Source organism: Natator depressus, chromosome 8, assembly GCF_965152275.1.
Source record: "Natator depressus isolate rNatDep1 chromosome 8, rNatDep2.hap1, whole genome shotgun sequence".
NCBI classification, from domain to species: Eukaryota; Metazoa; Chordata; order Testudines; family Cheloniidae; genus Natator; species Natator depressus.
Genome location: NC_134241.1, coordinates 7,032,229 through 7,057,237, shown reverse-complemented (window position 1 = coordinate 7,057,237; position 25,009 = coordinate 7,032,229). Strand labels below are relative to the sequence as shown.

The window sequence follows — 25,009 nt, the reverse complement described above, 5'->3', positions numbered from 1 at the left end:
GCCCTCAGAGCTCTGGCCATTGGCACCACCTCAGCAGGAAGCACAAGAGGAAGCAGCTCTCTTCATGCTCTGTCACAGCAGCCAAAATCGGCAGCCGTGCTGTCACTTGCACTCCCGAGCAGTGAACATTTGGGCGCTGGGGCATGCAGTGTATGCAGCTTTGAAACTGATGCCTTAGGTTTTAAGTGATTGGGTGACCTTGGGCAAGTATCCCTGCTTTGTGCCTCAGTTTCTCCATCTGTAAAATGGGGGTACTGATGCTTCCCTCCTTTGTACAGCACTTTGAGGTCTATGGATGAACAAAGCTTGGTATTATTATTACTATTATTAGGTGTGCTGCACCTTCCAGAGCCTAAGATCTCTCCCTGTGTGCAGCCATTTTGTTCTCAGAGTAGCTGCAGCCCTTTATAGAGACCCCTACACCATGCTCTCTCTTAGAGATTCTACTTTGGTTCCTTCTTTATTCTTTACTCTCATTTCTGAATGAAAGTATTTGTTTTTCTCTTTGCAGGAAGACACATTAGGGCAATACTTTTGCAGAAGAGGGCCCTCAATGCTCGAACGGAGCTCAGATCTGTTGACCTTCAGAACAAGGACAAAGTTCATTTAGCTACTCAGGCTTTTGCCCATGTGGGTGGTTCTGCCAGGGCATACTTCTGCTGATGGTGGAGGCGAATCTCTTTACATTTAGGGCTTGTCTATATGGGTAAATTGGCCAGAAACTATACCAGTGTGATTATATTGCTTTCAAAATGACATAAACTAAACCGGAATAAAGATCCTCTTATTCCAGAATAAAACTGTTCCCATGTGGAGCGATACCAGTATCACTGTAGTGTATAATTATGTTGGTATAAAGAAAAAAGAAAAGGAGTACTTGTGGCACCTTAGAGACTAACCAGTTTATTTGAGCATGAGCTTTCGTGAGCTACAGCTCACTTCATCGGATGCATAGCATATCGTGGAAACTGCAGAAGACATTATATACACACAGAGACCATGAAACAAAACTTCCTTTCATGGTCTCTGTGTGTATATAATGTCTTCTGCAGTTTCCACGATATGCTATGCATCCGATGAAGTGAGCTGTAGCTCACGAAAGCTCATGCTCAAATAAACTGGTTAGTCTCTAAGGTGCCACAAGTACTCCTTTTCTTTTTTCTTTTTACGAATACAGACAACACGGCTGTTACTCTGAAACCTATGTTGGTATAGTTCTGCTGGTAAAATTCCTCCCTGTAAACAAGCCCGTAGCTTGATATCAGTTCAGCTAAATGTTGCATTGTTTTTAATCAGTTAGGTATATGCCCTGGTGACATTGTGCTGGGGCAATTTTAACAACCAGACACCCACCTCTTCTCTTTAATGCTGTTGTGTGTTTTAGGTGGATCCCTGGGGAAAAAGTCAAAAGGTTGATTGCGATCAAAAAGTGGCGAAATGCAAACAAAGCATCAGTGCATGGAACGGAAAGGGTGGAGCTGTGACAATGCCCGATATGAAACATCCGACTCCTTCTGGAGTCCCAGGTGGGCACAGCGACAAACCGCCTTCCAGCCAGGGTGCAGGGAGTTACTGCACCAATTTTCACCAAGGGCCTTGGCTCCAATTCCTGGGTAAAATGTGTTTGCAGTCCTCATCCCTGTCACCTACGGACTCGTTCCCATTGCAAGATGCCCGTGTGACGTAGCCTCTGCTCAAGTGAGCCTGTGAGTGGGACTAGCCGGGGGGGGGAAGGGGGGGTGCTGCAGGACAGACGGGCAGGGGCAGAGCTGCAGGGGAAGCTGCACAGTGGCTGGCTACACCAGCCAGCTCAATCGGCCCCTCACTTTCACCAGCGATATGTGCCACCCCTGATACTGTACAGGCTTGTCCTGTCAGTGCTCAGCTGTGACTTTAGGCCAAAGGCCAGCCCTGGAGTGGTGCAATGGCAGACTGCCCCGATGGAAGGACAATGGTGCCAGGCACTCTGGGTTGACATACGACAGTACCTGGCACAATGGGTACACACAGTCTCAGGTGGACCCTTGAGGTTCTACAGCAGGGATGGGCAAACTTTTTGGCCCGAGGGCCACATCTGGGTATGGAAATTGTATGGCGGGCCATGAATGCTCATGAAATTGGGGGTTGGGGTGCGGGGGGGGGGGGGGGAGTGAGTGCTCCAGCTGGGGCTGGGGATAAGGGGTTGGCGGTGCAGGAGGATGCTCTGGGCTGGGACCGAGGGGTTCAGAGGGAGGGAGGGGTCAGGGGGTTGGGGTGCACGAGAGGGTCAGGGCAGGGTGCAGGCTCTGGGTGGCACTTACCTCAAGCAGCTCCCAGGAGCAGCGGCATGTCCCCCTCCTGCTTCTACGCAGAGGCGAAGCCAGGCAGCCCTGTACGCTACCCTGTCCGCAGGTGCCGCCCCTGCAGCTCCCATGGGCCGCGGTTCCCAGCCAATGGGAGCTGCGGGGGCAGCGTGCAGAGCCCCTTAGCTGTCCCCCTTGGCTGTAGGAGCCAGAGCGGGGACATGACACTGCTTCTGGGAGCCATGTGGAGCGTGGCAAGCCCCCAACCCCACTCCCTGGCTGGAGCTCCAGGGCCAGATTAAAATGGCTGGAGGGCCAGATGCAGCCCCCGGGCCGTAGTTTGCCCACCCCTGCTCTATAGCATAATAATAAGTAATGGCTGGGGGCGCTGGGCGGGGCAGCATGGCTGGGGCACTGCACAATTGCAGGGTGCGGCACCATCCCTTCCCAGCCAACAGCCACAGAAGGGAGGAGTTGAGATATGACCATGCCCCTGCCCACCCTCTTAGGAGAGGCTTGGGGCGCTGCGGGTACTGCTAACTTTGCACCACCCTGTATAGACTGCAAATGTGCTCAGCCTGTGTGTGCACCGGGGGGGGGGGGGGGCTCTCTTCCTCCTTGCACCCTCTTCCCCCCGTAGCACCCTCTCCTGGTCCTTTGGCACCATTCAGTCCTTGGAAAGCTGCCATGCGATACCAAGCGATTTCCCCGGGCATTTCCATAGAAAGTGTCTGCCTCCTCATTAGTCAAAGTGCCTGTACGGCCCTATTTCCCTGGCGGCCTTCGGGAGCTGTGCAGAGAGGGTTATGATGGAAGGAGTGCGGGGGGCTGGCTAGGCACCGGCAGACTCTACCGGGACAGAACAGAACAGTGGGGCAGGGCGGGGACAGTGCCAGCCGTTCCATCAGAAACGCGTCTTCTCACGGGTTTATAAAGTGGCCATAAATTCCACTCTGGGGCTGAGAATTGACACGCAACCGGTGCGTCTGGGGAGTTAGGAGGGTGGGAAAGCAGCAAAAGGCGGCACTTCGGCGGGATCTGCACAGGGAATCACAATGGTTTTAACACAGAACTGCGGCTGCTCCTAGGCCCCTCTGCCTCTGGCTTGGTCCCAGATCCACTTTGCCTTCTTGCGGGACCTATCCCATCACCAAATCCCAGCCTCCCAATCTGCAGATCCAGCCCCCAGTCCCTCCCATCTCTGCTACAGTGTTGGTCCAGGTTCAGCAGCCCTGAAGGAAGCCCATTAAACTCAGTGGAGGCCCTGCCACCTGCACCAGGTCTGGGTTTTTAGCCTATTACCTGATATTAATCTTAGCAGCATTCAAATTGCAATCCCTGATCTGCTCAGATTCTCCTCTTGAATGGGCCCAAACCGGCTGGAGTGGCAGATTCCCTCCCACTGCCAGAGCTGGGCCGGTTCTGCAGAACACCTTACACGGGTCTGCACCAAAGTGAATTTGCATCTGTCTCACCCACACCCATTTTGGACCCAATTCTCTGCTAGAGCAAATGGCCCCAACTCCATTGACATCACGAGTTTCACCCACTGCCCATGGCAGGTGCTTTGTTTCCACTGTCCATGAACATTCATGCAATTGGCTTTCACTGGCACAAATGTTCCAGGCAAGCTCAAAGTTGCACATGCAAACCATGGGAGAAACTTGGTTCTGCCGATGCACAGTGTAAGCCAGAAGTGAGACCTCTGAAAATGGGCTCTTCGGGCTAAAAGACAAAAGGTCTGACAACAATCCAACGGCTGGGAGGTGAAGCTAGAGAAATTTGGACTGGAAATAAGGTGCAAAATTGAAAGACTGAGGGTAATTAATCACTGGAACAACGTACCACCGGCTGGGGTGGAGTCTCCAGCACTGGAAATTTTCAATCAAGGTTGGATGTATTTTCTACAAGGTCTGCTGGGGTTCAAACAGGAATTAATTCAGGAACGTTCTGTGCATGAGGTCAGACTAGATGATCTGGGTGGTCCCTTCTGGCTGTATAATCTATGAATCTACGTGATTGCACACTCAGCCAATCCGGGAACAGAAATACCATGTGACTTCTTTGCCCTCTCACAGCCTACCAATGTAGCTCAAAAGTGAAGATCTGCAAAGAGCTGTCGTTCATGAGCGATCCATGGAGTTAACAAAATTGGTGTACGTGGGGGCGGCGGGGGCAGTCACGGAGTATTTCCAAATAGGGAATACAGCTGAAAAAAACGGGATCTGGCATTCTGTTTGTTCTAATAGCAGGATAAGAGGAGAAATTCACTGGATACATTTTTCACTCAGCTCCACCCACTCCCACTGGGAAATTCAGATCATAAAACGTAGACTCCAAGTGGTAAATTGTGCAAACTTTGAGGCACTGCATCATCCTTTTGCTCTTGTAGCTAATTCTTTTTATGTGTAGGCGCCTTTTCCTTTTAGGGGTAGATTTTCAGAACTGCTTAAAGGGACTTTGGCGCATAAATCCCACTGGAAATCCATGGGATTTGCTCCTAAATCCCTGGGCACTTTGAAAATCTCGCTCTCTATCGTTTAATCTAATACCTTCCCCAACGTACACAAATTCTACGCTCCTTGTTCATCCTCAGACCTAAGCAGGTCGGAGGGTTCAGGAGAACGCTTGCACATTCACAAGGCAGAGCTGGATAGAGTGATCCAAATAACGCCCCCGCCCCCCATGTCACCAAGGGCCTACCCAGCTATTATACGCTGTACAGCACAAAACAAGTCCACCCAGTGAAAAGTTTTATCCAAATGTCAGACAGCAGAGAGAAGCAGAGGTGCTGGAACAATTTTGATAGTGGGGGAGCTGAGAGCCATTGAACCAAACTGTAAGACCTGTGTATGATGGAAACCACTTCAAGTCAGGGGGTGCTGCAGCATGCCCCTGCGCCCCTAGTTCCAGCACCCATGGAGAGAGGGCGATGTCACCTGGGTACAATTCACTGGCTTCGTGCACGTCCGTGAGAGAGCAGGAATTCCAATCCAGGCACCCCGTACTACACATCAGATGGCTGGCTGCCAAGCTGTAGACGGCAAGGGGGTTGCACTGAACAAATATTTTGTCACATACACTTATTGCTACAGACATGGGTGATCTATAGGAGCCTCGTTAGCATCGGTGATGATGCAGCCTCCAGCAGTCAAGAAAGGGAGCACCTCCGTTCAAAGTGATGTATGCAGCTTGCCCGACCCACTTGGCCTCTTTGCTCTCATCAATTCAGAAATAGCACGTCGGCTGTGGCACTGCAGCCAGGTGGCATCAAGCTGTCCTTGTTCACTGGAGGTGGCTTCCATGTCTTTAACATGCTCACCGGGCCAGCATCCCGTTAGACAGTCCCTGAAGCCACAGACCCCCTGCTCTCTTGGGCTGCGAGTGCCAAGGAGGTGTGAGAGCTCCTGGAAGTGCAGACACCTTGCTTCTGCCTGCGTGAGGCCCTTCCCAAAACTGGATCCCAGCTCTGGGGGCACCACCAGCCCCAGGGACTATTTCCTTCTCTAGGCGCTGCTCTGTCTTTCCCTAAGGAGTGCCTGTAGCTGCTTCCCCTCCACAGGAGCCCATCTGTGGCCCAGATTAGAGCAGGGCACAGGGCGTCAGGACTCTAAGATCCCACTCCAGATTTGGCCACTGACTTGCTGTCACTTCACTGCTCCATGCCTCAGTTTTCCCACTGGTAAAATGGGGATAATTACAGAAATGTAGGGCTAGGTGGAACCTCAAGAGGCCATCTAATCCATCCCATCCCATGCTGAGACTGAATTAAATATATCTAGAGTCCTAGACCAACCCATGGTGGTGATCTCCCTGCCTGGGGTGTTGTGTGGCTTAGCTAATGGGTGTTCATAACTCACACTGAGATCTGTGGATGCTGTACGCAAAGTATTATAGCCGTAATGATCCTGACTGGAACCTTTGGGCATTACTGCAAGACCAATGCTCCTGCCATCTGAGGACAGATGCTGCTGTAGCCGGCTATGGGCAAAGTTGCTCTCACGCACAGACATGGAGTGTCAGATTGCAGGAGGCAGATATCATGGCTTCAGCGGCTCTTGGGGATGTTCCCATTAGATTAGCAGCCACTGCAGCATGGCTGCCAGGCCCTGTATTGGACAGATCATGTTTGACAAGGTACTTGGGGTGGGGGGACCTATCCTGGAATCTTTACCCATGTCTGTGAAGCCACCATGCTCTGATGGTCCTGCCCCCTCATGCCTAGAGCTCTGACAGAGGAGCTCAGTGATGTTCAGAGGGGTCCTCAAGTTAATTCCCACAAGGGCTGGCACATTGTAGGGATTTCTCAGCCATTCGCTCTATGATGTCCTGGCCTGTAACACGTCCCCTGTCGTGCAGAGGGCACATGTAGAACCCAGCTCCGGTGGCAGGGGAGGGAGAGCAGAAAACAAAGGCCAGATTTGATTAGCCTCAGGGATGTGGCACTTACCTGCCTCTAACAGGGCAAACCAGGACAGCTATCCTGGAGAGGGGGAGATAGTGCACTGGAGATGGTTCTGGTGGCCATCAGGGAGGCTGAGACAGAGAAGGGGACCCACTTCTTCCTCTCCTCAGTCAAGCAACTGTCCTCCTCAGCCCCCTGTGGATTTGGCTCAACATGATGGGAGGAAAACAGGGACATCCTTGGGTTTCAGGGACACCTGGTCCCACTAAGTAGCCAGCAGGGATTTCCAAGTACCCAGGAATGTGAATTGTGCTTTGCCTGTGGCCAATGACAGCTCAAGCAGCCTCCCCCTGGCGTCTGCTCCCCATAACTCAGAGAAGCCTGGCTGAAGAGACGCGTGGATTAGAAGAGAGCAACGGGACCAGCGCTAAAGGGAAATGCCACTCAGGGGCCCAGCCCGAAGGCCCTTCCACTGCGGTTCCAGGGTTACTTTGCAGCAGTGGGTGTGGGTGGGATAAGACACCATGGGATAAGATACCAGCACGGTTATAATTCACTGGGATACTCCATAAAAGTGGGGTCTTACCAGTAACTCAGGCCATTGGCTCACCCTACCCACTGTTACAATGGCCATGCCGGGCTCACGCTCAGCACTGTTGGGTATTATTCTCCAGTCTCAACAAGTCCTTCCAGATGCACCCCCCCCCGCCCATCCCTCAAATCTGCAGCCACTCTGATAAATGCCCCAGAGATGTCTGGGCTGAAGAAGTCTCTGCCCATTCCTCCTGCTGGGCTTCTAACAACCGGCAGAGCAAGCCCTGACGCAAGGGAGAGCCGCCCAGTTCCTTACTGTGCGGATTCCTGCCTCTCGTCCTCAAAACAGAGCCATAAGAGCTGGGCAAGCCCTGCTGAGGGGAGCTGGTCCCCTCCCACTGCAGAGCTGGTCCTTGCATTGTCCAGCACTTCGCCCGCTTGGGAGCAAAATGCCCCAAGCAAGGGGCCGATGTCCTAAAATATCCCAGTGTCCCAGCGCTTCGCTGGAGATCGTATGGCTCAGCCTGGTGCAGCTCACTGCCAGCAGGTCCCCGCTGAGCACCCGCCTACATCGCTGCTTGCTACATGTCACCCGAACTATACCCCTGCGTGCCACCCTAAATAACCCCTCTCCCCTCCTGGGGTTTGCTCCTGCCCCTGACAGCCCTAACCACCAGGGAGCAGCTCCCCCTCTTAAAATCAACCCCTCCCGCCAGTTAATTATTTCCATTGCTCCCATGCTGCAAGAATTCTCCGAACTGGGCCTGCTGCAGAGCTCCGCCAGCAGGGGGAGCAGGGACACCAGGTTTGGGCCTTGTGCAGAGACCCCTGTAGGTATGGCAGCCGCCAAAGCCCATCATCCCAACTCCCCTGGGCAGAGCAGGGCTGGAAACCAGCTCCCACCCAGCGGAGGGCTAAGGGGAGGAGGAGAAGGGAAGGGAGGAAAGCAAGACAGGAGGGGGAGAGAATGACAGCAGCAGAGCCACGATGGAGGGAGGGGAAAGGGAGAGAGAAGGAGCCCAGATCTGATCTGATCCGTCGGATTTTACAGGGCGAGGGGAGGGGTGGGCAGGATCATGGTGTCCAGACCAGCTGAGGTATGCAGCAACAGCCCCCGCCCCTCAGAGAGCCCACAGCCCAGCGGGGTCTCTCACTGGAGGATAGGGACTGCAGGGAAAGAGCCATATTCTCCATAGCCCTTCCATGTTAGGGGGAGTCTGGTTGGCCTGTGGGTATGAGGGTCCCCTGGCCCCCCTCGGGTGGGGGCCTGTGTCTGGAACTCATTTCAAGCCATTTCTAACCTGCTGTGACTGGTCAGTGCGGACGGGGCCAACGCGCAATAGAACCGGGAGGCAGAGCCGAGCGCTAGCCCAGTTCTGTGCAGACGGGGGCCTAAGGCTGAGGTCACTGGGAGCCTTCACTAAACACACAGACTCCAGGCAGCTTTGTCGGGCACCTAAGTCATGGCTGCTTGTCTGCAGGAGATCAAGTAAAGAGCCCAACTGCTCTCCCCCACCATTCAGAGCTTCTGGGATGGATTCTCTGGGAGCTGCCTCTGCTTGGGTCGTTCTCATGCCCCAGCCTGGGGATGGGGGGATGTGGCCTGTGCCCCGGGGCGGATCTTTCCCCGACATCCCAGCACTGTCCCTCTGTGTCTCACTGCAGCCTCGGTTTGTGCTGGGGTCTCAGGCTGGAACGCAGAGTTGGGGATGTTAAAGATTTTCTTGCTCTGGAAGCAGGAGGTAAGGGATGGTGCCTATGTGCATGCAGTCTTAGATTCTGTGCAACTGGGAAATTGCCACCGCAGTATGATGCCAGTGCCCAGAGTCCTGCCTCAGGAAGTCACAGCATCAGCCCATTAGCTTAGCAGGTGTTCAGCTGTGATCCAGGGACAGCTGATGATTTATGCAACCCTTGCAGGTGGTTCCTGGAGAGCTGACTAATTGCGTGGGAGGAAGGATGGGCTTGTGGTTAAGGCACTGGGCTGGAACTCAGGAGGTCTGAGGTTTTTTCCTAGCACTGCATCAGACCTCTGGGACCCTGGGCAAATCAGTTAACCACTTTGTGCCTCAGTTTCCCCAGAATAAGAGTGTCATAATACTTCCTCATCTGGCGTGGGTGCTCTGAGGATTAGTTCATTAGCATATGTGAGATGTTCAGATTCCAGTGATTTGCTCCAGAGAAAAGCCAATAAGTAAATGAGGCATGTTCTCCTCCTTATTTCCAGCTGCTGATGGTCCCTCAGGTTCCTTTTGTGGGTTGGCAGTTGGTGTAGTTATCCCAGGGACATGGCAGGAGGGGAGATGTCTGGGAGCCCATCTCTCTAGGAAGAGGTGCTCTGCGCTATGAGAATGTTTGAGAGCCCCTGTCCTAGCACTGTTCCCTGGAGCGCCGGCTGCTGCAGGCGATAGCTCCCGTGGCAATGTCTCTTTGGGGGAAGGGAAATAAATATGGGCAGGAATGAACCGGGAGGTGCAGCGTGACACGTCTGGTTTTCTGTCCTGCAACTGCATGCTGCCCGGCAGCTCTACGACCAGAAAGAGGGACTTCCCTCACATGTTCCCCTCTCCTGCTGGGGAATCAGCTCTTGCTCCCAGACAGACACACTAACCCTGTTGTACGTTGCTGGGCTGTCGCGCTGTCCAGGGAGGCTGCTGGGGCACTTGCCAGTGTCTGCCATTTACATCTGTGCTTCGGGGTTCCCTGTCTCAGAGCCCATCTCTTACGGGATGTTTGGAGAACCCCGGGGTGCCTTGTGCATGGGCTATCTCAGGGCCTGCATAAAGAAGGGCCCAGTCAGTGCTGATTGGATGAACCCCATGAGTCTAGTCTCTCTGGATATCTAGGCCGACTCTTAATGGCTTGATCCCATTGTATCTGCTGATACGCTCGACCCTTACCTGCAGCACACCCTGTTATTAAAGTCCTGCCCCCCCTTGCAGCATTTCAGCCCCGTCTTACTGTGCCCCGCTATTCCAGTGCCCCCCACAGCTCATCCACCTCAAACCTCACCTGTGACATGGCCTGCTGATCCAATCCCGGGCCACTTCCGGGCATTGGTGGCCAGCATTGGCAGATTGCCAGCCGGATCCATGACCGGGATGGACCACAATGAGATCCAGCACACTCATTCCACATGTGATGCAGCTCTGGTCTCCTCCTTATTCCCACCCAATGAGCATTCCCTCACTGGGTTACTGAGGATCTCCAGGCCCTGAGCCACCGGGGTTGTCCTCATTGGAACTCATTGTTTTCCCGAAGCAGGACTCAGCCCACAGACCCGCAGATGGCAGAAACCCTTTTGATGGAGAGCCCATCTGCAGCCTGCTGGGATCCCTCCTCTTCCCACTTGCTGCTCCCCACCCAGCGATTTCCAACTCAGAGCAAACCTGTGTGCCAGCCCTGCTGGTTGCACCCTGCCTGCCCGACATCCCTCTCTCATTCTGCCTCATTCTAGACAGGGTTAACATCTCCTCTGTCTGTGCCAGGAACACCCAGCCGAGGAGGAGAGAGCCGGAGAGCGAGAAGTAGGATTCTTCCTTTTCTTTTTCGGACTCGTCTCCCTCCCCATCGCCGTAGAGACGGTCTCCGAGGCGAGCGAAGGTGTCAGAGCGCGGAGAGGCAGGGGAAGCATCGCAGCAGGGCTTCAGAGATGAAGAAGGTCCAGGAGCACCATCTCCGGGAGGTAGGAAGCAGCAATCTGTAACCATACAGAATGAGATGCCAGGGAAGGAGAGGAGGGGGAAAGCTGCAGGGCTGACCAGCATGGGGATGCCTTTTTAATGCAAACCAGGCAGGTCGAGGGGACTAACGTTCAGCCTCACAGTACCTCCATCTCCTCTCCCCCTGGGGTAGGGGGGTTGTTTCGGGTACTTATTAACGGTCATTTGTTGCACCTGGGAAGAGCAGAGTTTTCTGTTTCGGGGAGCCAAAGCTGGCTCAGTAGCAGATTAAGTAGGTGGGTGGCTGTCATTTCGTAACGAGCTCTTCTCGCTCTCTTTAATTAGCAAGTTCAGTAAATAGCGACGCCCGGCGCTGCGCAGCTAATTGGCTGGTCCCGCGTTCGCCCGCCAGCCTCGTCGTGGAGATGCTTTTCCTAGCGAGCAGGTGTTTCCGTCGGGATGATTCATGTTGTGTCGGGGCGGGTGCTCAGGTGGAACACGCTGTTCCTCGAGGTGTTGGGTGGTTTGCACGCCTGGCATCACACCCAAGGTGGGACAGGTGCAGCGGATGTGGGGCGGGCCCAGGTGCTCTGGGGAGGGAGTAGGGCCCGAGCGATCTTTTGTTGGGATCAGCAGACTGGCCAGCGGACAGGAAGCAGTTTGATCCTCCCCAGACCCCCCCTCTTTTCTCTCTCTGGCTCCTTTGGCTCTTCCCCCTTCTCTTGGCTCCTCCCCTGGCTTCTACCCTTTGTGGCTTCTCCTCTTGGGCTGAAAAAGTAATGGACCCCTGTAAACCTGCAGCTCTCTGAAGGTTCCCAAGAGCTCCTGCACTCAGGGGGATGGAGAGGTCTGGGGTGAATGACGGGGCCTCTCCCCTGCCTAAGGGAGCTCCAAACTGCTTGGAGGAGTTTCCATCCTGTCCCTTGGGGACACTCTGCACCCTGCAGGACAGGGGGGCGGCTAGGAAGGGTGTGTGGGGAGGTTATGTCCCTTGTGAGGTGGCAGGGAATGTATTTAAAAGAAATGCATTGGTGGATCAGGGATGGGAGGGCATCTCTTCCCGTGAGCCTGTCCCTGCCAGCATGAGAATATGTTCCTGCAATCCTCTCAGACTGCTCAAGGAGGGTGGGGTGGATGCAGGCACATGGCACTGGTCCTCTCCCTGGCATGTCCCAGCCAGCTCCCCTGCCTCAGTTGCCAGCAGCTGGACTTTTGGCTGATAAAGAGACTCCCCCCGGCCCAAAGTCTAGTTCTTGGGAGTGGTGTTCCCCTCCCAGACAGGGGCAGGACCACAAAAGGTCACAAATGTTCCATTTGCCCTGGATGAGAGCCTGGCAGCTGAGGTGAAATGTCACCCCGGTAGGAAAGGGAAACATGTCACCCCGGTAGGAAATGTCACCCCTTTGGCACATTCCTGTCAGGTTCCATAGCTCCCTTGCCTGGGCCCTGAAGCCTCACGGCCAGTCGGATGCAGGTTTCTTTGCAATTCCCAGGTTGTGCAGGGAACATCTGGAGACCTTAAGGGAAACCGGTGGGATTCTTTAAACGAATCCAGCTAACAAGACATGGAGAATGCTGAGAGGCTCTTTACAGAATAGTTTCAAATAAAGCGGGCATTGTCTCACCCCGTCTCATCTTTAAATCCCCCCTCAGCTCGCGTGGCCCCTCCTGCCCTTACCGAAGCACCCCCCTTTCTCAGAGACCTTTCAACCCCCAGAAACCTCTCCTTTCCCCTCCACTTGCCTCTCTTCCTCTGCCTCGCGAGGGGACCAAACAATGGAGTGAATGTGACTGGGGCACTCTCCCACCCATCTCTCCCTTTGCTTCCAGACAGGACTGAGCCCTAATGCCTGGCTACACTGGGTCTCATGAAGGGAGTTTTCTTCACATAAGGTGGGAGTTCAGAGGGCCCTGAGGGGGTCTGTCATCCCATAGGTGCTGGGCACTCAGCTCCCTCTCCGGCCCCTTTGGAACTCTCAGCCTAGGAACCTACTATTAAACCTCTGCTTTCAGGCCCTGCTTTCGCAGACTCTGTCTCTCCTCTTGACCCTCTTCCTCTTGCTTCTGGGCTCTCTCTCTTCTCCACCACTCTGTTTCTTCTCCAGCACGTGTGGAGCTTTTCCGTCTGCACCGAGCCCTTCTCTCTGCCACGGCGCCCTGCTCCCCAATCTCCCGCCAGATCCCCAACGCTCATTTGAAAGAGAAGAGTGCGCTTCATTAAGAAGTGTGGGCTGGGGCTGCTCCTGCTAGAATAGCGCTCGGCGTAGTGCCTGTCTGAGCGTATCACAAAACGTGTTACAAGTGTCGCGAACGCCTGCTCAACTGCTCCCTTCTCCCATTTGGGTGCTCATGCCGCCCGACTCTTCCTGTTAGACTGGATTCCAGCTTGGTCTTGACCACATATTCTGTAGTTCTTAAAAGTCCAAGCAGCCTAATGGCTGAAACGAAAACGTGGGACATTTCAGGTATGATGAAAGAAGTTCCTAAGACACCGGGACATGGTATGAACAACCAGGACTGCCCTAGTAAAACCAAGACATATGGTCACTCGACCAGCCTTGGCTGCTTTGGCCCTGTCGCTCGCTGCTCTCGTGGAGGGCTTGCTTATTGTTCAATATATATAATTATTTTGTCAGTGATTTTGTCTCAAATAATGACAGTTCAATCTACTGAAAATTAAATTCCCCTCTCTGTAAATGAATGAGGTATAAACACTCTCTTTCCATACCTCTCTCTCTCTATTTACACATACTACCATTACTGTTCCACCCCATAGGTGCCATTTACAGCCTTGTATGTAGGTTCTCACACTGTGCTCTGTTGACCACCAATGGTCTGCAGTGACCTAGCTAAGAACATAAGAATGGCCGTACTGGGTCAAACCAGTGGCCCATCTTGCCCAGTATCCTGTCTCTGACAGTGGCCAGTGCCAGATGCTTCAGAAGAGGGAATGAACAGAACAAGGCAGTTATCAAGTGATACATCCCTGGTTGTCCATTCCCAGCTTCTGGCAGTCAGAAGCTTAGGAACACCCAGAGCATGGGGTTGCATCCCTGACCATCTCAGCTAATAGCCCTTGATGGACTGATCCTCCATGAGCTAGTCATACGGTTCAGGCTCCTCTTTATTTCTAGCTGCCAATCCACATTAAAAGACAGTTAGACAGACATTCAGGTGTTTCTTTCCTGTAGCTACCAAAGGGACATTGCAGGATTGGGAATGGGAGAGAAGGCGGGGATGTACTGTAGTGAATGGGAGGGGAGAGGTTTAGGAGATAATCTCACTATTGAAATGTAGGCCACACCATGAAAAGGTTTGAGAACTCCTGCTCTCATCTGTAACTGAGCCTGGATTCATGGATTCCCAGACAAGAGGAACCACTGTGATCTTCTAGTCTGACCTCCTGCAACAGGTTTCCCTGGAATAATCTGTGTAATATATATCTGTTTAGAGAGCTAAAGTAAAATCACCCCTTACCCATGATCCTTTGCCCATTGTAAGTCTCTGCCTAGTTCACTTTTTCTCTTATGCTGCCCAGCACAATGTAGGATGTTTTTCTACGTTTCCCCCCCCTCCCTCTGATGTTTCAGTGCAGGGTCCAGCTTATGCTGGGCTCTTCCCTCTCATTCACTTTCCCATAAATTACTGCTTTGGATGACAAAGTGACTGCCAGATCCATTAAAAGTTCATATAGGCAAGTTTTTCCTACCCCCTTCCAAAGTCTCCATATGAGCAATCACTGCGGCTGATAGAGATCCATTTTAAACTTTGATTCAGGGACACATTTAGTTCCTGAAATACCAGCTCAAGTAAAAACGTATGTCTCCAGGATTGTTTTCCCCATTATTCATGCTGTTTTGCTACAGAACATTTTGGGCCCTATCCTGGCAAAACTCTCATGGAACTCAATGGCAGGGGGATAACAGGATCAGGCCTTTTAACCGTTCCACAATCCCATGTGTTCATTGTCACCTAGAACCTTTGAACACTTGTTATTATCTCTTAAATCAAGTTTCCTCCAAGGAGCCCAGTACAATTGCTGAGAGGTTTTACACAGTGTTGGCTTTGGGGGGGGTCACATCTCGGATAGTTCAAGAGCTTTTCCCTCTGATTTTGATCCACTTTCCATTCATGAGTTGGGAGTTTAAGGTCTTTTCCCGAAATGGATGGAAGTTCATGTGTAACAGAAAACAAGACATCTCTCATGCTTGATGGATTTTATACCCGACTTCCCTTAACCAGTGCTTCCATAAAGGTCTGAGTTGGGTTTTGCTGGAGATGGGCCCAAAATTCACAAACAGAGCTGGGGGTTGGGATTTGGGGTGGGTCCCAGGAAGTTCAGAGAGGGCTGTGATGTGAGGTTCGGCCTCGTCCTGACCCCTCTCTTACACTCAAGTCTTGTTTTAAAGACTCCCCGGGGGCACTGCCGGTCAGTGTCCATTCTGCTTGTATTTCACCGCCCATGTGCCAGGCTGCTGTGCTCCGTCCAGCACAAGAGCGGGTGGAGGCTGCACAAGGTGTGAGGAAAGCTAAGTCTGAGGTGTAGCCCTTTGCACAGAGCAGAAAGAAGTCTAGAGCCCCTCTGCGTGCCTTACTCACAGGTGCCAGGGTAAGAGAGAGGCTGAGCCTGGGCAGAGAATGGGCATTTCTGAGGAGAGAGAGTCTTAATCGTCACCGCAGCATGTCCACAAGGTTCTTAGCTACGGGCGTCTTTGTTTGGGCGTGATTCAGTGCCCAAATATCAATGGGGGCCCCGCCACTGATTTCAGTGGCTTTGGGGCAAACCGCCCGGCTGCACTCCTTCTGTGAGGCTGGCGTCATTGGGCAGCAGTGCTATCTGCGATGCAGGATCAGGTCCCGCTGCACTCCCCAGCCCCCTCAGCGCTCCTTACGGCGTGTACTCACATATACAACACCATGCCCCTGTGCTGTGCACGGTTGGGCCCCACAGCTCATGAAAGTCCCTGTGTGAAGCGGGTCCAATGTTTGATGAATCCCAGCTTTCCCCAGACAGTGCAGATTTAGTATCACTATTGAATTTCACTAACGGTGCCAAATACAAGTATTGCCAAAGACCCTCCAGCCGCTGTTATAAGTAGGTACAGTCTACCCCAGATGGAGCTTCACAGGATTATGAGGATTTGAACGCCTAGGTCCATTTGTCATCCTTGACCCGGTAGCAGGTTGTTCTGTCCCCTGACGCCAGCTCTGCCGGGTCTCTCCATTCTTAGGCATCATTTTTCCTCATTGTTTTTTAATGTGCTTCTTATTTGCAATAATGTGAGGGAATCTCTTTCTCCCACTCCCTGGCATTTTGTGTATGACAGTAGAGAGTTCATCTCCACCCCAGGTTGCTCGCAGTCACTGCTCACTGGGGGGGCCAGCATTGCTTTGCTTTCCCCTGGCTTCCACTTCTGTGTGCAGTCACTGATTCTGGACTGGGCAAGTGTCAAACTTAGCTTGGTGTCAGCTGTCACACGAATGCCTTTGGCGACTGTCTTGCAGAGGTGCTAGCGGATCACCTGCCCGCCACTGTGGTTTTTGGTGGGAGTGCCAAGCTCATTCGTGATGGAAAAGGGCAGCCTGAGGTGACCCAGTTGTTTTGCTGCCTTTTCTTGTTTAAAGGGCTTCCGTTTCTTGTGCTGTTTATTTTTAAGTTATGTTTGATGATTGGTCTATGGATTTAACAGGGTCATACATTGCGGCACTCGTTCCCTTTCCTTCCCGTTTAAGTTCAGCCCTGTGCACCAGGTTGAGTCAAAAGCTTGTTAAAAACCTCCACAGCAGACAGATCCCTTGTCTGGTTACCAGTCCACACATCTGTGAACGTGCTCTCTGGGTGGTAAGGATGGGGTTGGTGGGGGGGTGGTTCTCAGTGAGGAATCCAGCTCGACCCTCCTGGCTGACTTCTTTAATGGTCAAATCTTTCATTAAGGAGGTTACAGAATAATTCGCTGGTGTTACGGCAAACCCAGGTGCCTCTGTGAGTGAAAGTCACCGCTGCTTATGTGTATTGGGGTAATTAGTCTGTGACCATACCTCAGGGAAGTCTCTGAACTGGAGAGCTAAGTGAAACTGCTTCAGAAAGGCTTCCTTGATATGGTCGGTGCTGCGTTCAAGCCACTCATCTGATATACTAACAGGGCTGCCTGATATTCTGAGTTTGAATTTTTGGAGGTTTTCATTTAGCCCTTGTATTGTTATAGGGGCATCCAGCGGGGACTGGTAGGTTTTTAATGGTGTCTTCAATGATCATTGCATTTTTTTTATTTTTTTTTTAGTGATACTATTTTGGTCTCAGTCTAGATTCTTCAGGCTGGATTTTTTGTTGAGACTTTAGAAGAATTCTGTCCAAACTGCTGGACGCTGCTGCTTTGTATTAGGTTGATATTCTTCCCAAGCTTGCCAGAATGTGTGTGTGTGTATTTGCACATGGGTACGCAGGCGTGTGGATGTGTGTGCATGATGTGTGCCCATGTGTAAGTATGTCTATGTGTGCATGCATGGAAGTACATGTTAGGCAGGCATGAGGCATATAGGTGTGTAACCATCTGGGCAAACCCACACGTCCCAGGCAGGTCTGTGTTTAATGATCAGGTTGGCTACACATCACACATGCGTTCTCCATTCGAACAACTCCTTGTCTCCATGGAAACTGAGCAGCAGGAACTCAGCCGCAAGAGAGGGAGAGACGTGGAAGAGGGGGCCGGGGGACAGGCAGGGGAGGCTTCACCAGCATTTCACCTGCTGGGATGGCTGCTGTCTGAGTGCTGGGCGGGTTTGGCAAGGCGAGTCAGTGGCAGGGTCAGCACTGGGCTTTCCAGCCACCTTTTAGTTGCTGGTCTGTTTTTTTTTCTGGGGGGCAGACCAAAAGGGATTCTACAGCTGCAGCTGGGTCTTCTGCCATCTCCATCCCTGGGCAGAAAACACGGAACTACGGACCAGGTGCCCCCTGCAGATTCCCCGCTGTGTGACAGATGTTCATACAGATGTTTCCCAAACCCTTATAGGGTCTTTCTTGTAAGAGCCTAGTACAAATGTTGGAGGGGCTAGAACTAGGAGGACGTCATCCCATTGACCCGTGTGTATTCTATTGGCCAGTGAGTTTGTTGTGGTCCCATGACACCTGTCGCCTTACTTGACTCCACTGTCTCGTTGCCATCACAGCACTGGTCAGAGCATGATACACGGCGGCAGCTTGGGGGCTTAGAATATTCAGCATGCAGCTAAGCAGTGGCTGAGAGCCCCTCATTCTGTCACTGGGCTTTGGCCCTGTGACATTTGGTCTGTGATGCCTGTGGGTGGCAGAGAGCCCTTGCTGGGGGACATACCAGTGCAGGGATCTCATCGGGCAATGGTGTGTCAGGGAGGTTCGGTCATTTGGGTGCATGACTTCAGATAAAGTAAGGACCAGCCTTAATCTTCTAGCCCAGTGGTTTTCAACCTGTGTTCCACAGACCCCCTGGGGGCTGCAGACTTTGTCTAAGATGCCGAAGGGGTCCGCACCTCCATTCGAATTTTTTTAAAGGACTGCCAATGAAAAAAGGTTGAAAACCCCTGATCTAGCCAATCCCCCAAGTAAGGCTCTGCCATCTTTTTGGCTATGGAAAGCGTGTCTCACCAGGAAGGGTTGGATATCTCATTGCAAAGCCAAATATCCAGTCACACTTTCAGATCAAAGAGCGTGAGCAAAACTAGCTGTGTTTTAAGATTTGCCCCACAATCCTGCTGAGCTGTGGCCCAGCTTTGAGATCCTGGGGGAAAGGAAAGGGTTAATATCCTGCCATGTGATAGCAGCATGCACTCTGCGGATCAGGGGTCAGATTCTGTGAGCCTGGAAGGGATCTTAGGCACCAGGCGCATGGTTATCACTGAAGCACTGTACTTCAAGCCAACATAGGGTGACCAGACAGCAAGTGTGAAAAATCGGGACGGGGGTGGGAGGGCAATAGGAGCCTATATAAGAAAAAGACCCAAAAACCGGGACTGTCCCTATAAAATCGGGACATCTGGTCACCCTAAGCCAAAAGTGTGGGAAATAAATACAGCATTTTTAGCATGGCGTGTCCCATGTAGCAAGGGGATATAAGCAGGGTCAACCCCAGTTCTTACCAGCACAGGCTCAGTGGGTATGTGACAGTCTGTGGCAATGTAGAGACCATTCTTCTCATTCTGTCCTCCTAAATGCTCTGGCCTGTGCTATAGGAGGTCAGACTAGATGTTCATCATTGTCCCTTCTGGCTTTACCACCTCTGAATGTTCTGGTTGGGAAAAGCAGGCAGGATAGTGCTTGGGAGATGGGTTCTGGCCACCCAAGGAGAGTCCCCATGGCACTCCTTAGCTCAGCCAGGAGTGGGAAGAAACGCGGAAGGGATTGTATTCCACTGAACGACAGCCAAGGGTCTCCTGGAGTCACTTGTGTCAGCCTGCCCTCTGGGAACTGACCATAAGGGGACTCTTAGGGGACCCTTCCTTGGGGTTAAAGTCTTGGTGAATCAGCCGCATGAATTCTAACCCTGTTTCTCATACCTCTTCCCTTTCCACCTTCTCCCTTTCTACAACAAACCCTTTCTGCCTTTCTGTCATTCTTCCCTCGTTTCATCCTCTCTCCTGTCTCGGCCCGCACTCTCCTCTCCCCTCATTTATTCATTCTCTCTTTCTCCTTCCCTGGCCTACTTCTCTCCGACTCCCTTACCCTCCTCCCCCTTCTTCTCTTTCTCGGTCAGCCCATAATTCCAGACCTGCTGATGAGCCCCAGCGACCAAGGAGATGGGGACCTGGAGATGGAGTACCCAGCAGAGAGGGGGAACTGGACCGGGAAGCTGGATTTCCTTCTCTCCTGTATTGGCTACTGTGTGGGGTTGGGGAATGTGTGGCGGTTTCCATACAGAGCTTACACCAATGGGGGAGGTACATGCTCGATCATCCGCTCTTTAATGGGTTCAGTTGCACCACTTCCATCCCCTCATGTTGGACTAAAGCCTCACTTATGTCCCTTTCTCCCCTTCCCTCTCAGGGTTGGGAATCTGCAGTTACTTGGAAATTCTTGGCTTTCAGATGATTTCCCTGCAACTGCCTGGTCTCTCTTCAGACTGGTCAGGAGGAACAGCCTAGGATTTATCTCAGTGGACCAGTCCACTTCTGTGAGGCTTGGTATCTCAGTACAGGAGTGGCTTACCATGGACTAAGGATGATTTCATCTGATGATGCCCTAGAAGGATATACAGTGCATGCTTGGGAACCCCCACTCTGTGTGTGACAATACAGCACCCCACGGGGCCTGCTATTCAAAGACCTTAAAATGGGAATGTGGACTGGGCTTTGATAGTCTTAAACGCTATGAGTCCCTCCTGGTCTTTGGCACCACCTCTAAAGCCACCTCACATTGCTGTTGGTCCAATCCAGACCTCTGTAGATCCTGGCAAACATTTCCCACGGGTATTCATCTCACTTATGGAACAAATTTGCAGCATCTAGGCATCTTGTCTGGTCACAATGCGTCATCCATTCCAGGATCAGACCCACCATGATATGGCCATCCCGCACATCATCACAAATCTTCACAGTAGGGTATTTGCAAACAGCCCGCAGATGAAGAATTATTCCAGAGAGATACTTGCTAGTAATTTGGAATAGTAAATAAACTGGAGAATTTGACAGCCTGTTTGCAGAGAGTTCAAGGACAGGAAATAAACCATTCCTGATGCATTATTTGCCCAGCTCTCATTGCCCCAGATTCCAAAAGCTAAGCAGAGTCAGAGCTGGTCCTGGAATGCCTCTAATAAATTTCCCGGACGCTGCAGTAAATGGTTATGATTTGGCAGGCAGCATCCCGCTGAGTCAGTATCCAGCTAGCACGATAATATGACACCAAGGGGTGCCTTGCTGTTGGAGATGCCATCTTTGCAGAAGAGATGTAAAATGAAGGCTGTGACTTACTTGTGCTTACTATAACTTTCCCAGAACTTTTCACACTCGTGGGGTGCTAACCCTGGGGTCCTGACCATACTCTAGCAGATAATAATGACATTTTCCCTGCTGAAATTCCCCCAGTCGTTGACTCCTTGACCTAAGAACTGATGCTTAGTCTCGCTGGAACAGCATTTTGCTGCAGAGAGGACTGTGTTGCAGTGGTGGGGGGAGGGATCCCTACATATACAGGGTCAAATCTTGAGACGCCCTAGGCAATCCCAACCCTCACTGACTCTTTAATGTGAGTGGTGGGTACTCATCACCTTCCAGGCTTTGGCTCTGTGCACTTTGAGATGTTTCAGGAGCTTTATAAAACTGTATTAATCTCCTGTCCCAGCACCAGCGCTCCAGGCTCACCCTCCCTGCCTTTTTTGTCCCCTACAGGAGCTTTCCTTGTTCCTTACTTCATCATGCTGGCAATATGTGGTATCCCCATCTTCTTCATGGAGCTCTCACTAGGCCAGTTCTCCAGCCTGGGGCCACTTGCAGTCTGGAAGATAAGCCCACTCTTTAAAGGTGCGTGATGAACCCCAATCCTGCTCTCTCCTCCCTCCTTCTTCCTGCCCTCATAACAGAGGGCTGATGGTGAGACATGTTAGCATTGCCATCCTTTGATCTTTAAGGCAATTGTGAGAACTACAAGCTAATTAGGGGGAGCAAGTCAGGCTTTTAGGTTGACTAGCTGGCATCTATCCATCCAGGTCCTCCAGGGCTCTGGACCCACGTTACTTCCAGAAAGAAATGTGACTCAGTGTCAATTTCATAAATTTTATTACAACTATTAAACAAAAATAAATATCAAGAGGACATCACCACAGCTAAGCTGTTGTTACAAATATTAAACTAACCTAAGAATAAAGCAATGCAGCCATCAAATCAAGGTCAAAGCAACACATTAGTTTCAATATTGGATTGTAATTAACTCATCATTTAGTTAAATCATCTGATGAATGCAACAAGTAATCAACCCTTTTAAATTCTAAGACAGCATCTAAGGAGCTGACTGTCCACTTCATTATAAAGCCCAGCTAACAAGCTTCACCAAAGTCAATCGAATCTATAACTTGGTGCTCTTTAAATATTTTGACACTGAAACCAAATTGTTATCTAATGACTGAACCTCAACCTCAGTGCCAAAGATCCTTCCTTCAATTTCAATTCTTGCATGGCCATGCAACTTGCTCCAGTCAGGTTCGAGTTAGATCATGCTTAGCTAGTGTCAATTTGGAGAAAAGTCCTGCTTAAGCCAGCAATTTAAAAAATATTCACTGTTTGCCTACCACAGAGGCTGTACGTCTGTGACAGCCGCCCTCCACTCCTTCAAATATCAAACGTAGAGAACATACGATTACTTTTGAGAAGGCTGACATGGCCTCGGCTGGGTGAAAAGAACTTACGATGACATTATGTCACCACTTTATGGAAAGTTTGACCCCAAATCCTATAAAAATAATGGCTTGAAAAGACTCTAGGCAACAACCAGCCACTCAATGTCCATCCATCAGCAAAAGTAAAAATAAACGTGAACATCTTATGATCAGATGCCATCATTCTTCATGCAAATAAGACAAGCTGGGTATACAGGGGCTGGGCCATAAGGCAAACACAGCTCTGAAAGTTTCATCTTGAAAGAGAAAAGTTACCTAAAAACTGCTCAAGATGAAACTCATTTAAGATATAAAAATCATTAAAGTTTATATAAGGTCTGTATGCGCATATACGCTACTTCTCTCACCCAGTGCAAACCCCCAATCCACTGCTAAGCTTTGGAAAGGGAGTTCTGACAAGGGAAAAGGAGTCTCTCTGGCTGACACTTGTCTACAGGAAACTAGAGTAGTTCTCCCCATTGGAAGGCAGCTTCCCCCTTGCATAGATCTATCACATTTCTGCACCAGTGCCTGTGGCTTTCAAAGCGATCTCAGGAGGAAAGGCTCAGACGTGGCTGGAGCAGAGTTCTCGGCTCTAGGCCTGAGCCAGGAAAAGCAAGGAAAGCAATGAGCCTGTTAGCAGATCCTTGATGGTCTCATGCAACATCCCCCTCGCTATGGTGGGTTATTGTTCCTTCCTGCACAATAACCTAGCAGCTCTGCTTTGATCTAGCTCATGGCTGTGGTTTAAGGTTCATTTTAGATTCCTAACAGCTGGTCTGCTTGTACCAAGGACTGGGCCCCTAGGATGCCTGTGGTAGCATTGCAGTAGCTAAGCAGCACCTGGGAGAGATGACTGGGGGGTGTCTCTCTGCCGTCACACTGAGCTGTGTTTACGTCTCCCCTCCCTTAGGTGTTGGAATGGGCACGATCCTGATTGTCTCTCTGGTGGCCATTTACTATAACATGATCATTGCTTACGTGCTCTTCTACCTCTTCGCGTCCCTGACAAGCAACTTGCCCTGGGAGCACTGCGGCAACTGGTGGAACACCGACCTCTGCTTGGATCACCAGGTCATCAAGGCAGGGAATGCTGCCATCCCATTCAACATCACTAACACCGTCAGCCCGAGCGAGGAGTACTGGAAGTAAGGAGGCTAGCCAGAGACCGTGGCAGAGCAGGGTGGGGGTTGGAGTGAGTGAGACTGGTGTAGGAACCATGGCGATGGGTCTGCAACACACACGCTATGGCTTGATGGGCACCCGCCTTCTCCAAGTGCACGATGAGGCGTGCGGCTGTTGTCATCAGCACTATCCAGCGTGTCTGCACAACCTGGACTGCGTCGCTGCATTGAGACAGTGGTCGTATATGTTATATGCCAGCTTAGCACCTGGGATCATGGCGTCTTCTCATGGCTGGCTTCACTATCTAACAGTTTGTTATTTACTCACAGATACAGGAAGCTGTAGTTTAGGTGGAAGGGGCATGTGGTTATGGGCAAAAGGGGCCTGGGTTTGGTCCTGTCTGTGTGTAATCGGCCTTGGTTCCATGTGTATTTTTGATTCAGTGGAACCTGTTAGCCACCAAATGCCTGGCTATGTTGCTGGCTGTTCTGACAGGCGGCTGCATGGTCAGACGAGATTAACCACTTGCAGGGACTGAAGTTTCACTAGCCATTACATAGGATGGGTGACCCTGGTTAGTGGATGACCATTAGCGACAGTTCTACTGTCTATTTTAAATGCAGTCATTCTCTTTGTGTGTGTGTGTGTCTCTCTCTCTCTTCTTTGACTCTTTAAGGCTGATATTTGAATAGCTTTTGTGGCTGTACAAAACCCCTGGATGTCATTTTACAATGTGCCCGTTCCACCCTGCCAGGCACAGAGCACTTGGTAGCTAGTGAGGGTCCAAACACTTGGGTGACCATCCCATAGAAAATTCATGCCACCCTAAGTGCCCATTCTGGCAGGGGGCAGGTGTGGGAGAGACGTTCTCAGTTGCGAGGTCAAGAACTTCTGCACTCTCTGGCCATGTTGGAGTCTCCCATGGTATGGAATGATCATGTGACCCAGCAGAAGGGTTAATTTACACGGGCTTGTGAAAATGGAACATGTAGCCTATGTAGGCATAGATCCATCAATGGCTATTAGCCAGGATGGGCAGGGATGGCGTCCCTAGCCTCTGTTTGCCAGAAGCTGGGAATGGACGATGGGATGGATCACTTGATGATTCCCTGTTCTGTTCATTCCCTCTGGGGCACCTGGCATTGGCCGCTGTCAGAAGACAGGATACTGGGCCAGATGGACTGACTCAGTATGGCCGTTCTTATGTTCTTATGTTCAAAATAGTTCATTTGTGTTGATTGAGACAGTTAAGCTAAAAACCAGCCTTTCCCTGGGGATCTCTCAGTTCATTAACGTGTGGTCAGGAATTAACTCCCCCCCCAAGGAATCAAACCCTTGGCTGCCCTTGCGCAAAGGGATTTTCAGTATCATTTTTATTGTCAGAGTCAAAGCTAGATCCAGGTTCTAAGGTGCTGCAGCATAAAGTACGGGCTCTCAGACAGGAGCTCTGGTCCCTGGCACATTGCTGAAGGGAGGATGCTACCTGTTTATTAATGGCTCTCCTTTTGCCCTAGTCGTTATGTTCTGCATATCCAAGGCAGCTCTGGGATCGGGGACCCTGGGCGAATCCGCTGGAATCTGTGCCTGTGTCTCCTGCTCTCCTGGGTCATCGTGTACCTCTGTATCCTCAAGGGAGTCAAATCCTCCGGCAAGGTAAGACCA

At 51.4% G+C, this 25,009-nt stretch overlaps 1 protein-coding gene across 1 annotated transcript in view; it reads left to right on the top strand.

The window, feature by feature from the left end:
* Positions 1 to 10,548: 10,548 nt before the first annotated feature.
* SLC6A7 (solute carrier family 6 member 7) overlaps positions 10,549 to 25,009 on the top strand; it is a 29,647-nt gene continuing 15,186 nt past the window's right edge. The window contains exons 1-5 of the mRNA XM_074960302.1: positions 10,549 to 10,906; positions 19,610 to 19,793; positions 21,240 to 21,371; positions 23,136 to 23,370; positions 24,862 to 25,000. Coding sequence (XP_074816403.1) covers positions 10,874 to 10,906; positions 19,610 to 19,793; positions 21,240 to 21,371; positions 23,136 to 23,370; positions 24,862 to 25,000 — 723 coding nt within the window. The 5' untranslated portion in view covers positions 10,549 to 10,873. The remainder of the gene's footprint in view (positions 10,907 to 19,609; positions 19,794 to 21,239; positions 21,372 to 23,135; positions 23,371 to 24,861; positions 25,001 to 25,009) is intronic.